This window comes from Trachymyrmex septentrionalis, unplaced genomic scaffold (genome assembly GCF_001594115.1).
Source record: "Trachymyrmex septentrionalis isolate Tsep2-gDNA-1 unplaced genomic scaffold, Tsep1.0 scaffold80, whole genome shotgun sequence".
NCBI classification, from domain to species: domain Eukaryota; kingdom Metazoa; phylum Arthropoda; class Insecta; order Hymenoptera; family Formicidae; genus Trachymyrmex; species Trachymyrmex septentrionalis.
The window spans coordinates 2,095,219-2,111,896 of record NW_017305988.1 but is presented as its reverse complement, the minus strand read 5'-3'; the positions used below and the strand labels follow the sequence as shown (position 1 = coordinate 2,111,896).

Here is a 16,678-nt window from a genome sequence, read left to right as displayed (position 1 = left end):
AAAAAAAAAAAAAAAAAAAAAAAAAAAAAAAAAAAAAAAAAAATTTAGAGAAAAACGTACTTTACAAAATGTTATACATTATACGTGATAAGAGATACAGCAAACTTACGTTCTGCAATAGTTTATATACTTTTTGAGAATGTGTACAGGAATTTCTCCCTCTACCGATTGTTCTGTGATCTGGCCAGCATTACAGTGAATGTTCATAACGTGTTTAGCTAATGTTATATCCCTGTTGTGTTCATGCTCATCTTTAACAATAAATATCATATCGAAACGTGACAATATTGTCGGCATAAAATCTATATTCTCTTCTCCTTTTATATCATCCCAGCGGCCGAAGACTGAATTCGCTGCTGCTAACACAGAACATCGTGTATTCAGAGTTGTCGTTATTCCTGCTTTTGCTATAGAGATCGTTTGTTGTTCCATAGCTTCGTGTATCGCCACTCTATCATCCTCCTTCATTTTGTCGAACTCATCTATGCAAACAACTCCACCATCCGCGAGAACCATCGCGCCACCTTCCATGACGAAATTTCTCTGAAAATAGCGATAGTTGCTGTCGTATATATATGTAAAATATTTATATTAAATTTATGTAATTAATTAACTAATTATAAAAATTGCAAATGTAAAAAATGTTTACCAAGAATGTAACTTACAGTTGCTGGATCTCTCGATACAGACGCTGTCAAACCAGCTGCGGAACTACCTTTTCCCGACGTATAAACAGCTATAGGAGCAACTCTTTCTACAAATTTCAACAACTGCGACTTAGCGGTACCCGGATCACCTAGCATTAAAATATTAATATCACCTCTCCTACACAAGCCATCTGGCATTAATTTTCTCGAACCACCAAACAGTAAACACGCGATAGCTTTTTTGATATCTATTGCACCAAAAATACTAGGAGCTATACTCTTCGCGATTCTCTCGTACAGATTAGGATCTGCTGCTAAACGGGTAAAAAGATCTTCCTCTTCAGACGTAACGGGCGGCTGAGTTCCTGCATAGAAAATACAAAAAAAAAGAAATTAATACAAATTACTAACTGATATTTTAAATGTTTCATTTGTGTATTATTATTACGCCAGTACCTATGTTGGTATTTTCTCCATCTACAGAGATACCAAGAACGCGAATATATGGAGCTCGAACGCCTACTAATGTCTTTTCCTTGCCTGTACCTTTGCCACCTGTCTTAGATACTTTCTTAATGGAATATATTCCCAGAATCAGAACTCTATTACCAGGTACAATTCTGTCACATAAATACCGATCGCAATATAACTGCAAATGTCTGGGCATTTCACCCTGCGGTATATGATCCGGCAACTCCTGAAGCTTTAACACTTGAAAGTCTACACAGTGGCATTTATCCGGCATTATAAAGAAAGGATCCAGGGGACACTTTGGTCCTACACCAGCTTGTTCCCTAATAATAGATAAAAATTGTGTGATATATTATAAAGCTAGTAATAAAGTACTTTCGAAAAGGAGACTCACGTGGAGCATTTTCTGGGTAGCGTATATCCTTCTAGACCAGGCTTGATAGGAATATTGACTTGAGTGACCTTGCAAGAACGGCACTGTATTGCTATCTTTGTCGCTTTTGATCTAATGCCAGATGCAGAAACAATTATACCAGGAATTTTTATGAGCTTTGAAACAATATCTGGCTGCAAGTGAAGCAGTTACATTAAAATCAGTTTTAAATTATACAGAACGTTTTGCGAGAAAACCAACAAACTACGAGAATATATTATTGAGTTCGTTTTAAGCAAAAATGTATATAGTGTACACTATAGGTCAATTTATATCAATTATCAAGATACAATTTTATTAATATTGTTACAAACAAAAATATAAACATTTATAATTTTTATATGACTATTATTCTTTTAGGTTGGATTGTTCCACTGTTACTTTTTTCCTCTCTCTTTTGTTCTTTCTTTCATTTATTAGCTAAATACCATATAGTTTATTCAAAGATGAAACAACTGATTTCTAATTATATTAATTATTCAAAATGTCTATCTTTTTGCTTGCAAACATGTGATTTTTTTTATAAATTATTGCTAATTAATTTGATTAATTTTAATGCAAATGTTGTTTGTACTTGATTTATGACCTCAATTATTCTGTTAAATTCTGAATTTATTGTCAATATTATGTCATAGTCAAAGTGTTAACTCAATAAATAAATACTTAAATATATACTTACTGTAATCTGTTCCTATATAAATGTAGTCATTGACCAGTAAGTGTATACACTTATACTTTGACTATGACATATATTTGTCTTAGCACAGAGACACTACTCTGTTTCCAATTACTGTTTCCAAATACAAGACTTCAAATTCTACAAAAAGAAGTTGAAAGATGCTACGTTGATTACAATTAGTAAATTTGTATTACTGAAGCTCTTTAAATCTTGATAATTAATTCATATACTTACAGTGTATATGAATTATTTTGCTTAGAATGAATTCTAGAATACATTCTGTCAGTTTTATCATGGAACACTGTATTTATTCTAAGAATCCAAGATTTCTTTCTAAATGTATTTGTCAATAATCTATAAATTGATGACAGTGAAACTTTATGCAAGTTTCTGAATTTTATTATTTCTATACAACATGAGAATTATAACATCACCTTCATTCCCCTCAGGGAGCTCGGATGAGCATCTGAACATAACAAGACCTGAATGTCTTCCATCTTTTCCTCGCCTTCAGGTCGAGGTGCTGTTAGCTCGTCAGCAACATCCTTTGCAGCTTCCTCTAAAACGGATAAGTACTCTGTTGGAAGCTTTTGGATTTTCTCCGCGAGGGACTCGTCGAAAGCTGCTAAATCCTCGAGATTGATCTCCATCCAGTATTGACGGAGATTGTAATTGCGCTTTAAGGTGTCCCTGAAGAAAAAATTAAACGGTACTGAAACGTCAGATGGAAGGTGAACTGCAGGTGAAAAGAATATCTAATCTTTCTTCATTACCGATATTTGTAGTTGAAGTTACCCTCGTGAAACTGTCGGATGAACTCTTTGAATTTCTTTTTCGAGTGTTGAAGATTCACGCGGTTCTCGTGAACTTCGTTCTCCACCGCGAAATTGTCAGAAAAGAATACTCCTGGATCGTCGAAACCCTCCATTTTGCGTGAGCTACTTATTTACCGGCAATACCAGCACCAGCCACTTATTCAAAACACTTATTTAAAGAGGGTTATAATATAATAAGCGAACGAAAGTAAATCAACAAAAGTGTCACGCCGTATCACGCCGCCGAAATCGTCAGTTTCGGCGGGAAACTTTTCGAGGTGTTTTTAAAGCTGATACACAGATGACTTTAAGGTAGCGTTTCATGAATATGATTATTTCATAACACAGGCAGAAGATTGATTGTCAATATTGGATAATTATCAGGATTCCCTAAAGCCGGTTCTACATTAGTTGTAAGCCAATCGCAAATTTGTTGCGACAGCCAATCTGAAGCTTGCATTTTGAAATCAACGCTTCATATTGGCTGTCGCAACAAACTTGCGATCAGCTTGCAACTAATATGAAACCAGCTTAATGTCGAGTTTACAATAGAAATCATGGCGGTTGTAGGATTGTAGAAAATTGACCAATTATAGTCGATTATTCTTCTCATATTCGACTGTGATTGATTAATTTTCTTCGACTTAAGATCCTACGATCGCTACGACTTCAATTCTACACTCTCTTGTAGACCCCGCATTACAAAGGCTGTGTTCCAAAATTCACTCTTAGCGCTGTAAATGTATAGTACATGTGACACAGACTGTAGATTTTCAGCGCTAGCAGTGAATTTTGGAACACAGTCAAGACCGATTCTTCCATTAGATATTTTAAACGTTTGTTAAATATCGAACATAGTCTGAATTCGGCATAATATTACACTCATTACCGCTTCATCGTACGCAGTTCTTTGTAAATGCATCCCCTGCATGTGTAAAATGTAATAAACATGGTGTTCGGTGTAGACCAGAGGTGTAGAGGAAGAAAGAGGTGCCACAAAGCGCCGAAAATAAATGCGACATTGCAGATGTAAATTTTCATTCGGTAACATCATTGAACATCATCAGCGTGAAAAGACGCGCGAAATTAGCGGCGAGTATCATAATTAATCTCGTCCCGTTCGGTTAATTCTCGATCGATTGTCTCGTTACTTGAACAACCAATACGTGGTCTCCAATCTCGAGGGAGTAAACTGGAGTAAACTCATATCATATGTGTCATGTTAGATACATTCTTGTTTCTCTTTTGAGTCGCAGCGCGATTTTTCATGATTTCGGAAGCAGTTGCGTGATGGTATCGCTTAAAGAAATAAAATATGAGAACAGTGGATCAGTGTTAGAAATCATGCGTATAAAATTATATGGAAACACATTTGTCACACCTGACGGCAATTAATTACGAGAAATTCCTCGATAGAAACGCACTAGATCTTGTTGTTTTACCTGGTCCGATCACATCTTTCGTGCATCTGAAGATCTCGAAAATTCGGGGGCAAGATGTTTTTATTCGAATTCGAAATCTAACTTTGACGTTTGCGTTTATCGTGATTCACAACAGAGATAAGAATACGCTGATTAATGGCAGCCAATTTAACAGAAGGTCGAGAATGTCATTCAACATTTCGCTGATCATAATTCTAATTTAACAATAAAAGTCGATACGTGATCAAATTTTAAAACAACAAATTTCTTAACGGCATATACCACAACGCAAAATGTGTTATCAGTTAATATTTTATATTTTTAAACATGTAGCAATTAGATAAATAGACGTTTCGACCTTAGATTAGATTATCTTCAGTATTACAATTAAATAATCAGATTCGCGAGTATAATATATTATCACGACAATACAACGAAAAGTTAGATGTCGAGCATTATAAATTATAAGAATACTCCAACATAACAGCATTAACACCAGTTCTCTTTCTAAGTAAACCTTAAGCGAGAAGGTAGTCGAATATTGTGTCATATTATATTCTTGAGAAATTGTCTATAGTTAAATTCGGTTCATTAGTCCTACTGCTAGTCATCTTTAGTTATTCACATATAATTTTCAGATTCTATGTACAATAACTTTCGTGAGTCTTATCAGGACGTGGAGAACTTATAATAATGAAATGACAGTTAGCGACTATATGTCAAACTCCGATCGTGACAGTACATTTATAAATGTACATATATACTTCTAATTTAATTGATGTATTCTGTTGATAGGTCGTGAATGGTATGCATACAGATTAATGATGCGGACTGTATTTCTGCGCTAAAGTCGGACCAATCGGTGATGTATGCTGTAGGGACGAAGTACTGGGACATGCTCGTCTGTTTATGTTATTTTTGTTAAGTGACGAGTCATGCCCGGCGAACCACCAGCCACAGCTGGAAGTAAATCCAGTAGCAAGGCAAAGAGGATCTCTATACCTCGTGTGCAAAGCAGTACCGACACAGAACTACAGTCTCAACAGAGTCAGAGCGGTTCGACCCCACTGCAACCCACTGCGTTGCACTATGTCACCTTTCGTTCGGAGTTAGAGGACAGCCCCATCCCATCGGCTGTGCGATGCCGTTTGTATGATCTCTTTCAGCAAATTGAAAAAGAATTTGAAATGTTGTATACAGAAAATCTTGGGTGTAAGTATTTTTTGTGACAAATTCAGTCACTTGTGCTATGTTAGATTAGTATATACTAAAAGTTGTTTTATATATATATATAAAATTAGCAAAATTAAATGTAAAGACATATAAAGATAAATATTTTTAACGATTAAACTTACTTGATAGTGTCACGTTATTTAACAGATTGTATATGTATTATTTCATTGAAAATTGATTACCTATACTATGCCACTGTATTTAGAGAGATAATTTATATCAAGTAACCTTTGATAAAAATAATAATCTAATGTAATGCAAGCAATCAAATTCACCATTATTTATTTATTTAATTATTTATTTCGCCATTTAATATAGCTGTTATATTGAATTTCTCATTACAGTGCAAGAGAAGATCGACATCCTAAATGAAAGACTCGAAAGAGAATGTTATGGATCAGGCGAGCGCAGTTTACCTCCAGGAGATCTTACGGATTATCCAGAAACAAAAAATCTATCTAAGCAAAAATGTAAGATTATTATAATATTAACGTCAATATTGATATAAAAATATATTTTAATTTGTGTGTTACATTATAAAAGAATGATTCAAGAAAGTTCAAATTACCACTTAGAAGACTATTAGAGAAATATAACATTCAGATCATAGTATTCATTATACTACACTAGAAATTATTTTCTTAAATTATTTTCATTTCTGACAATTTAATTTATGTGTTTTTTATTTAGTTTTATAAGTGCCATACAGCTTTAAATATTTTATATAAATATTTCCTATTTATTATCTTCATTATATAATTTTATGACGTATTCTTCCATTCATCTATCTATTCCAGGAGATTTAATAAGAATGATACAAAAGATAGAATACGTAGCTAGTATATGGTAATGATTTTTTAAAACTCAATAATTTTATTACGTTATATATTCAATTCTTGGATTGTAATAAGAATTTTTCTTTATTTTGTAGCAATGGGTGCAAACTCGGCGCAAAAAATTAAAACTTCTCACAAATTAAAAGCACAGACTAGTAAAATAGTATCAAGCTTTAAAACTCCATCTATGAATTGCACTATGCAAAAAGAGTATATGGGTCATCGAGATGGTGTGTGGGAGGTATCCGTCGGCAGATTAGGTCAACTCATCATAGCGACTGCTTCTGCTGATTATACAGCACGTATATGGGCAATAGATAATAGTCGATGTTTATTACAATATATTGGTCACAATGGATCCGTGAATTCGGTTCGATTTCATCCAAATAGAGAATTAGCTTTATCGGCGAGTGGCGACTGTTCCGCTCACGTGTGGCAAGCAGCTGTCGATTGGGATATGTCGAAAAGAGTATCGTCGTTAGAAGAACTTCCAGTAGCGAGTTCCGAACGAGCTACTGCTAATAATCTAATCAGTAATAACGATGAGCAAGACGATCCCCCGACTCTGAGGACACCGATACGCGAACTTTTGGGTCATACGAACGTTGTAATGGCTGCAGATTGGCTCTCTGGTGCTGAACAGTTAGTCACAGCTTCTTGGGACAGAACAGCAAATTTGTATGACACGGAAACCGGGGAGATTATACACACACTATGCGGACACGATCAAGAATTAACTCACGTGTCGACTCATCACACGCAAAAATTGTGTGTTACGTCCAGTAGAGACAATACATTTCGATTGTGGGATTTTAGAGAATCAATCCACTCGGTTTCGGTATTTCAAGGTCACACTGAGTATGTATACAGAGCAAGTTTTTTCCTAATTAATATTCAATTCTGTTTATTTAGTTTATAACATTAAATGCGTAAAATTAATAAGTTTGTCTCTCTTATAGAACAGTAACGTCTGCAGTCTTTACGAGGGAAGATAAAATTGTATCTGGTTCGGACGATAGAAGTGTAAAAGTATGGGAATTGCGTAATATACGTAGTCCATTAGCGACAATACGTGGAGATAGCGCTGCTAATAGATTATCAGTTTCTAGTACCGGGATAGTGGCAATACCACACGACAATAGACAAATACGTTTATTTGATCTAAGTGGTCAACGTTTGGCAAGGTTACCTAGAACTAGTAGACAGGTAAGAAAAGATATATTTTTATAATTGCATATCAAACTTATCTTTGTAATTAGTTGGCTAAATTAATAATATAACGGTTTAACTGATATATACATTATCTGTAATGATAAGTAAAAGGAGAGTTTGAGATCTTTTTATTAAAATAAAAAGTTACACATCAGTTATTGTTAATATTCTCAGATTTATATATAAAATATAAGAGATTTAAATCTCTATTTTGCTGTTTCATATTGTATCATTATTATAGTATATAAAAATTGCGTAACACAATCAAATTTTTTTTATTCTTGAAATATATCATTTAAATTATAAATATATTTTATTAAAAAATAATATAATTATATTTGCAGGGACATCGTAGGATGGTGTGTTCTGTTGCTTGGTTGGAAGACAGCAGTGTGTGTAATTTATTTTCTTGTGGTTTTGATAGACTAGTATTAGGTTGGAGTGTTCTTCCTGTTAAAGATGCTTGAACATCAAAAACTGTGTGGTTTTATCAGATATTTTATGTCATGTTAGTGTGATATTGGAAATATTTAGGTGCAATTTAGATATGGAAGTACATATGTAACCATACAGTAAAAATCCAGCAATTAATCCAATCAAAGATCCTCCCCTTCCACTCTTGCAAACAACTGCAATAAAAAAAACCGGAAATATATAGTATGTATTATTAAATAATTGATCAAAGATAAATTATAAATAGAATGTGAATTTTGAAGTTGCAATAAAAACTATGAATGTCTTACATAAAGTGTACATTTATAAGTGCATTTTTACCTGAATATGCAGTTAAAAGACATAAAATGGTGTAACCTTGAATAAGAAGGTAATATGGACCCGAGGCTATGTGCTGCCACACTATTCCAAGTAATCCCAATAATTTACCACAACCTCCGACTATTAGAGCGCAACTTAAATCTTTTACACTGTATTTATATGGTTTTTTGCCAATGATAAACCATTTTAGTTCAGTCACTACAATAACTATACAAATGAATGCTGCAAATGCTAGTGCTGTGTGTAACAGTAAATTGTAAATATTGCAATGATCTTGTAATCCATCATTGTGAACTAAATCTACTTCTGACGCAGTTAATTCTGTTTCGTTTATATCACATAAAGACCAAGCCCTGAACGATTCAGCTAGCCATAATATTATACTTATTTTCCAATATGATTTAAAATTGCTATTGTACAAAAGATGTCTGTAAGCTGGTTTTTCTATCAGAATAAGATCTACAAAGACTATGACAGGATCATATTCAATATATTTGTCAGCTAACAATCCACATTTCTCCTAAAATAGTGTAAAATTGTCAGTATGCAATATATATAAAAGCATGAGTTCATGTTTTACTTACACATTTTAAGATTTTAAGAACACTAGGGCAGTATCTCCTAAAAAGTTCTTTGCATTCAGTTCCACAATTTATGCAAATATACATTTATAGACAACCAGATATCTGAAATAATCAATAATGAATATAATTAGTAATAATATATATATTTTTTTTTAATATTTTTGTACATGAATTTAAAATAAAAATAACATTAACTCTTTAATTTCAGAAATAAAGGAGGACAATCACTTATATGTATGTTGAAATGCTTATTTATTATTATTATACTACACTTTGACAGATTTATTTGCAGTTTCTGGAATTTGCTTGCTTATATTGAGATTCAGCAAATACTGCCTTGAAGATTAACTCTTTTCCTAAATTTTGTATCTTCGTCAAGAAATTGTTCTCTATTTCTTTTAGCATTCACGATACTCCAAATTTAGCAGAAATATTACATCACTCGCATTCAATATGTCTTAATAATGATATGTACGTCTGTGTAAAGAAAGATTTAATCTTGAGTTGATGGATTCAGTGATTACAAGAATAGGAAATTATTAGATGAATTACTTTCAAGGTAAGTAGGTAAGTTGTAAAGGTTGTTCTTTTTATCTGAATTTTTGCTTGGTTCATATTTTCTCTTTTTTTTCTGCAATATAAAGAGAAAAGGAAGAAAGATGCACTGCGCAATAAGTTTAGCTAAAAATAATAAATCTATAAGTAAATTACCTAGACTGCTAACATTGAATTCGATTGAAAATGCAAATGGAAGTGGAGATAGACAAGTTGTGATATACAGGATGTTTGGAAAATAACGATAAATTTTTTGCATAGGAGTAGAATGGACTAAACTGAGAAGAAAAGTTCTCTACTATTTTGCAATTTTCGCAATAATTAACAAGATATTAATTATTAAAAATTGCTGAAAATTAGTCTTCAATAATTTTTTACTCAAATAAATACTATCAACTTTACAGAAAAATTGCAAGAGACAAAAATTGTTTATTTTCTTCTCATACAGTTCTAACCATTTTTTCAGAATTTTTTAATACGTATTTTCTTATGTTGTTAAAAATGAGAAAATGCAGTACTAAAAAATTGATAAACAATTCTGAAAAAAAAATTCATAAGTTCTATGAGAAGAAAATAAACAATTTTGGTCTCTTGCAGTTTTTCTATAAAGTTGATAGTATTTGAGTAAAAAGTTATTGAAGATCAATTTTTGGCAATTTTTATCTTTATAATTGGATTATCAATTTCAGTTGAAAATTGCTATGTGATTAGATTCACATATACTTTATTTCTGCAATGTTTAAAATTTGTAAGAAAGTTGCAGTATCTTTCTTGTGTGTTACTCGACAGTAATACAGATATATACTTTATACAAAAGCCTATAGCTATATAATACGGTGAAAGTTGTGTGGTAGAGTATAGGAGTGGTGGAATGCAGTAATATAGCACATCTCGAATTTAAAACATACAATTTGATTCCTACGTTGTTACAAGACACATTGAATATGGTTCAACAAAATACCAGTGTATCTCTGCCAACAGGGCAACGAATGCCCATTTTAGGATTTGGAACGTGGCACGTAAGTTTATAAAGAAATTATAGTATAATTCAAACAAAATTTATTTATATCATAATTATATTATATTTGAATGTGACATATGTTTTATTTAAAATATACTTCACACACACACACACACGCGCGCGCGCGCGCGCGCGCATGCAAAAAAAGTTATGTCCCTCCTGATATAAATAATTTTTATAAATAACTACTGTGCTTGTTTTAAACCACTAAGTCTAATATCATATTTATCTATCTCTACGAGATAAAAAGGAATTTTCTTCTTATTCGAGGATACTCTGTGTGAATGTGTGTTATTTTTGTCTATAAAGATATATTTATAATATATCCGCAGGCAAGCGGAGAAGAACTAGAAGCAGCTCTGGATGCTGCTTTGGAAATGGGATACAGGCATATCGATACGGCTACAGTATATGAAAATGAACATTTTATTGGAAAAATCTTAAAAAAATGGTTGGAATCGGGCAGGATCAAGCGATCCGATCTGTTTATTGTGACTAAGGTAACACTAGAATTATCCTATTATATTTATTTTAAGTATAATATAAATATAAATATCTGCATGCAGTAATAAATAGATAGAAAAGAAATCTCATATTATCTGCATATCCTTGATCTTTGAAGCATATTAAATAGTATGTATATTTTAGCGAGATAATTCGAGCTTATTTCCATTTCGTCACTGCGTAGGTAATGTAGATAGTAAATGACTGAAAATCCTACAATGTAATCCAAATGTAACTAACGATTATATTATTCAGTTATTATAATAATAAAATAAGTAGAAATAATAAAATTAATGGCGTAGTCAATAATAAAACTATATTAGAGTTGAATAAAAACGGTACAATTAGTCAAATGTGTCACTGATTAACAAGAAAAGACGAAGATCAGTGTGAGTCAAAGCAATATCGATATTCAACTGCTGATCTTCTTTTGTCTTTTTTTGTCAATCAGTAGGAATCACCGATTCATCTTTTTTCCTTTTCTCTTCAGGAGGAGAGAAGAAGAAAGATAAATTAATGCAAAAGTTCAGCCAAAAAGAACACGCCTAGTGACACATTTGACTAATTGTTAAATCACATTATCGTTTTTATTCAACTCTAATATAGTTTTATTATTGACTATGCCCGTTTATTTTATTGTAACAAGTTTTATTATTTTATTATGTTCAATATCTATAGGTACCGCCTAGTGGAAATAGACCCGGTGATATAAAAAAATATCTGGAAAGATCACTTTCTAATTTGCATTTGAGCTACGTAGATTTATACCTCGTGCATACGCCGTTTGGATATCAAGCTGGAGAAGAGCTTCATCCTTTTAATGAAAAAGGAGAAATAATTATTGATGCTGATACAGACCATCTGGAAATTTGGTCGGCAATGGAGAATGAAGTGCTAGAAGGACGTACTAAAGCGATTGGATTGAGCAACTTTAACATAGCACAGATCAAAAGAATTTTGGATAACGCTAAATTGCCAATATCAAATTTGCAAATTGAATTGCATGTTCATTTTCAACAAACAGAACTAGTAACTATCTTATCTTATAAATGTATTTTTGTTTATACTGAAGTCTGATAATTACCATGCTATATATTGTATATCTCTTACGGGTAGATAAAACAGATTAAACTGAAGGGAAAAATCTTTTTACCATTTTGCGATTTTCGTAATAATTAATTAATCCGTATAATAAATCAAACTATGAAAGATTCCTTATAAATCAAAAGAAATTGAAAAGAATAAGGGAACTAGGAGTCAGGCGCAGAAGATTGCACGTCGCGCAAATAATACACTTATAAAGCGTAAAACCTCTTTACTCTACTAAACGTGCTTACACGTTTCGGCTCACTTTTGAGCCTTCCTCAGAAACAACACAAACTAACATATATAAACTGTGAATAAAAGTTATCCTGTCATGGTGAGCACCCTTACATCGAGAATTTAAATGGCAGAATTAAACCCAAAAGGAGTGAAAGAAAAAGAAAAATATCAGTATCATTCGTACACAGTAATGAGTAAAAATTCTTTTCAATTTCTTATAATTAATTAAGTAATAAGAAATTTTCATTACGATGCTAATTATTCGAACTGAACGCCATAATTTGACGTCTTTCATTTTTTCAAACTGTTGGCTGGGTATTAAAAAAACTGTTTTCTGGATGTTAAAAATTGTGTTTTATGTATCATTACTACACTAATAATTTATATTTATATTTCGATAATTGTAAAATACTGATATAGCATGGTAATTATCAGTGTAATCGTAATGCGTTCGCGGAATCACAATTTTTAACATCCGAAAAACAATTTAAAGAAATCATCGATATAAATGACAATCTGAATAATCGTGACTGTAACTTTATTAATCTAAAAATATATATTGATATTCTTGTATTGCAGGTCAAGTTTTGTCAAGATAACGACATCAGTGTAACGGCGTATGCTCCTTTAGGCAGCCGTGGATTTGTTGAGAAAATAGGAAAGGGAAACGTTGTGCCGGACTCATTAAAAAACGTAACTGTGTTAGAAATTGCGGAAAAATACGAAAAAACGTCAGCACAAATATTACTCAAACACATAATTCAAAAAGGCATAGCGACTATACCGAAAAGCATTAATCCTTTAAGAATTGAAGAAAATATGAAATTATTCGATTGGGAACTCGAAGCTGAAGATGTTGACAAATTAAATGCTTTAGATATGGGAGAATCTGCACGCGTGTGTGATTTCAGTTTTTTTAAAGGTCTATCAAAGCATCCAGAATTTCCTTTCTAAGATTATCATATAGGATATCCCGAAATTAGGTAATAAAAATACTATAGCAAGAAAGGTTTCAAAATATTAAGTAAAAAAGTTATTTGTAAATTTTTATTTTGGACAGTAGTTTTTGAGATAATAAGGATTTAAATATGACCAATTATAGACTGCGTTTAGACGACCACCTGTTCTTGAATCGCGCTTACGATAGTATCAGCGAGCCAAGTGCACATTTTTTATTAATACATATTCACTATCACTAATTAGATGATCGTTTAAAGATCTACAGTTGGCCATATTTAAATCCTTATATCTCAAAAACTACTGTCTAAACAAAATTCTAAAATAACTTTACGTAATTTATCAATTTTTCCAAAAAACTTTCTTACTATGATATTTTAATTCGCATACTTCGGGATCTTGCATATGTCCATTCTTTTTTTATTTCTCGTTGTTATTACATATACTATACAATTTAAAGATTGTTATTACATGCAAAATTATATTATTAATCAAATAAGATATTTGTTAGAATTACCTATTTTGTTTTTTATACAGCAATTATATAGCAATTTAAAAATTGTTATTTCATGTAAAACTTTATCGTTATCTAGTACACACTCAATATTTATTGCATCAGCTGCTATCTTTATATAAATTTCTAATATCTTATCAAGTATATTGCTTAAGCATCCCGGGAAAAAAAATTTTACATAAAACTATATAAAATTATATATAAAACATTTTTTTCGGGGATATACTGGGCACCTATCATAGAACAAATCCGAATATATTCCAAATAGAATTAATCCGTTTTCTCTAGAAAATTTGAATAGAAATATCTAAGGAATAATTGAATAATTCCGATCGGAATCTATCCCGACTTATTATATGATAGATATGAATCAAACAAAATTGTCAAACAAAATTTTTAGATAATAAAAGTAATATAATTATATATACAAGACGAATTACATCGATTTTTATAAAGATTTTTTTGCTGTTATAAAATTCTTTCTACCAAAAGCAAAAAATAATGATTATAGTGTTAATAATTTTAGATTTTATATCAGTTGTTGTATGTATTGCATAAACTTTTTTATGCAATATATAAATAACTGAATATAAAGATGACTTTTTTGAAAGTGCTTCCAGTTGGAAGAGTTGTCTCGTTTCGTATCGCCACATAAGAATGTCAAATATTTGTCGGGTTATACTTGAAAATGTAGGATGCTTTCACATTACCTTACCTACTTTCATCTCAATTATTTCAAGCCGTTGGCTTCATGATTTTTCTTCTTTACTTTTTGTAAGGTAAATTAAGACTCAAAGATACATCTGACCCTACTGATCGCCGCACAATTTGCCGAAATATGTAAAACTGAACACATTTCACATGCACACTTCTCTCTGTTTCACAGAGAGAAAAAAATTTATACTTAAAATTAGATAATACAATAATTATGAATACAATCAACATTTCTATCTAAATACTCGTATGCTATGTTTTACTTACATACAGGAATGTTTGTGAAACAGTAAGTAAACATAGCATACGAGTATTTAGATAGAAATGTTGATTGTGTTCATAATTATTGTATTACCTAATTTTAAACATAATTTCTTTTTCTATAAAAATGGATTAAAGATATTAATGTTAAAGCGTTAGAAACGTTACTTTATACAAATAACACATTACTGTTATTATTTTTTTTTTATGTCATTCGTTACTAATTTTTATAATACAGTTATTCGTTACAGATTTTTAAAAGTAATGCGTTACCGTTACGGTTACTTAGAAAGTAATGATTTGTTACTTTTTTATAATACTAAAGACATTAGATTTAAAAATTATATTATTTCATAATCCATATTAAATGTAACAATCTATAATAAATATTAAAACTAATTTCTATACAAAGTGTCCTGAAATTCACAAGTTGAAATACCACAACAAGAAAGTTCTAAAAAAAAAATGAATAAATTTAAAAAGTATTTGCCATTTTCCATTCCGATTAATTGTTTTTGAGATATAAAGATATTAATTACAGATTACAGTTAAACAGCTGTCTGTCTGTGAATCACTAACTGCATCATTCGACAAAAAAAAGACTTTTCCGAATATTGAAATAAGATAATTTGTCACCTCCCGTAGTTTTTTGGATCTTAATAATACGAATCTGGTTTTCGAATTGCTCTATTACGTCATAATTTTGAGAAAATTTTATTTTCAGATACTTAGTCATATTATAACTACGATATATAAAAAAAAAAAAGATGCCGAAGAAGGCATTTTGATTTATCGCAATCAAAATGAAATATATTTTTAGAACTTTTTAAGCACTCAAAAGGAATTTACAATATCGACTATGGTTAATAAGTAGTTAAATGGAATTTATATAGTAAATTTAATATGATGGATTCTCAAAACTTGAAAAACTATTCGAATTATTGCAAAAATTTATATGTATAAAAGTCTTTCGTAATTTTGAATTTGTCAATTTTAACATTGATTCCTATTTACTCTAAAAGTCATCTTAGCCATTGAATGATATTGAATCGTAACGTCAAAAGCAAAGAATGACACATTAATTTTTGTTACGTACCATTTGTAAATAAAGACAATTTGAACAAAGCAAAATGATAAGATCGTTTTAAAATATTTGTAAAAATGGACAAAAACTATGCTTATCTCTCTTAATAGTTAGTAAACAATCGTATTTTATAGAAAAGTAACTTATTTATGATTAAACTTATGGATTTTGTTTTATTATCAAATAGTGACTGTATATACCTTTTTTCTTAGTCCTGTGGAAGTGTCCAAGTGTCAACCTATTAGGATTATTTAATACTTTTTTTATATATTCCACCGGCTGGTGGAGAAAGTTATCTTCCGTAAATACAGTACACACATTTATATACTAATTTGACATCACAATTGCAGGTTAGGATCGCAGTGGCAGTGCGCACGCGCAAGCCAATGTCGGATTTTTAAATCAAACTTGTGAAGAATGTTTTTTTTTTTTAATATGCCGATATATATATTTTTTTCTTTGCACATTTCAACTTTCTCAACAAGATTATGACAGCATATACTATCAAATTCAGCACATTTAGCGAATTATCTCAAATAACAAACAGAAATGATTTAAAAGATAGTAAAACTGACAAACATTTCAATATATATCTCTAATAAAACAGAATACCCATTTAAAATAAATCGTAAAAAAATTC

At 31.1% G+C, this 16,678-nt stretch overlaps 4 protein-coding genes across 9 annotated transcripts in view; 2 read left to right on the top strand and 2 right to left on the bottom strand.

The window, feature by feature from the left end:
• LOC108754724 (DNA replication licensing factor Mcm5) overlaps nucleotides 1-3,322 on the bottom strand; it is a 4,049-nt gene extending 727 nt beyond the window's left edge. Inside the window, exons 1-6 of the mRNA XM_018497249.1 lie at nucleotides 3,004-3,322; nucleotides 2,665-2,920; nucleotides 1,513-1,685; nucleotides 1,104-1,441; nucleotides 666-1,012; nucleotides 110-543 (exon numbers count right to left, since the gene is read on the bottom strand). Of these exons, the coding sequence (XP_018352751.1) occupies nucleotides 110-543; nucleotides 666-1,012; nucleotides 1,104-1,441; nucleotides 1,513-1,685; nucleotides 2,665-2,920; nucleotides 3,004-3,158 (1,703 nt within the window). The 5' untranslated portion in view covers nucleotides 3,159-3,322. The remainder of the gene's footprint in view (nucleotides 1-109; nucleotides 544-665; nucleotides 1,013-1,103; nucleotides 1,442-1,512; nucleotides 1,686-2,664; nucleotides 2,921-3,003) is intronic.
• A 502-nt stretch (nucleotides 3,323-3,824) lies between these two features.
• On the top strand, nucleotides 3,825-8,237 carry LOC108754725 (WD repeat-containing protein 37). 5 transcript variants are annotated; one of them, XM_018497250.1, is made up of 6 exons: nucleotides 3,825-4,074; nucleotides 5,262-5,678; nucleotides 6,044-6,169; nucleotides 6,631-7,393; nucleotides 7,495-7,741; nucleotides 8,092-8,237. In XM_018497250.1, exons 2-6 carry the CDS (start codon nucleotides 5,402-5,404, stop codon nucleotides 8,212-8,214), a joined length of 1,536 nt encoding a protein of 511 aa, XP_018352752.1. In that variant the 5' UTR covers nucleotides 3,825-4,074; nucleotides 5,262-5,401; the 3' UTR covers nucleotides 8,215-8,237. The 5 variants fall into 5 exon arrangements, with proteins under 5 accessions (XP_018352752.1, XP_018352754.1, XP_018352753.1 ...); XM_018497252.1 differs by having other exon boundaries at nucleotides 3,825-4,089; XM_018497251.1 differs by lacking the exon at nucleotides 3,825-4,074 and adding an exon at nucleotides 4,164-4,338.
• Nucleotides 8,234-16,665, bottom strand: LOC108754730 (protein ARV1). Of its 2 annotated transcripts, none has more exons than XM_018497261.1 (4): nucleotides 16,239-16,665; nucleotides 9,106-9,207; nucleotides 8,522-9,041; nucleotides 8,234-8,376 (listed from the first exon to the last, which is right to left on the bottom strand). In XM_018497261.1, the coding sequence occupies exons 2-4, from the start codon at nucleotides 9,187-9,189 to the stop codon at nucleotides 8,252-8,254; spliced, it is 729 nt and encodes a 242-aa protein (XP_018352763.1). In that variant the 5' UTR covers nucleotides 9,190-9,207; nucleotides 16,239-16,665; the 3' UTR covers nucleotides 8,234-8,251. The 2 variants fall into 2 exon arrangements, with proteins under 2 accessions (XP_018352763.1, XP_018352764.1); XM_018497262.1 differs by lacking the exon at nucleotides 16,239-16,665 and adding an exon at nucleotides 9,334-9,344.
• LOC108754729 (1,5-anhydro-D-fructose reductase-like) lies at nucleotides 10,512-13,772 on the top strand. Its single transcript, XM_018497259.1, has 4 exons — nucleotides 10,512-10,679; nucleotides 11,014-11,181; nucleotides 11,864-12,214; nucleotides 13,088-13,772. The coding sequence occupies exons 1-4, from the start codon at nucleotides 10,605-10,607 to the stop codon at nucleotides 13,460-13,462; spliced, it is 969 nt and encodes a 322-aa protein (XP_018352761.1). The 5' UTR covers nucleotides 10,512-10,604; the 3' UTR covers nucleotides 13,463-13,772.
• Nucleotides 16,666-16,678: the final 13 nt, after the last annotated feature.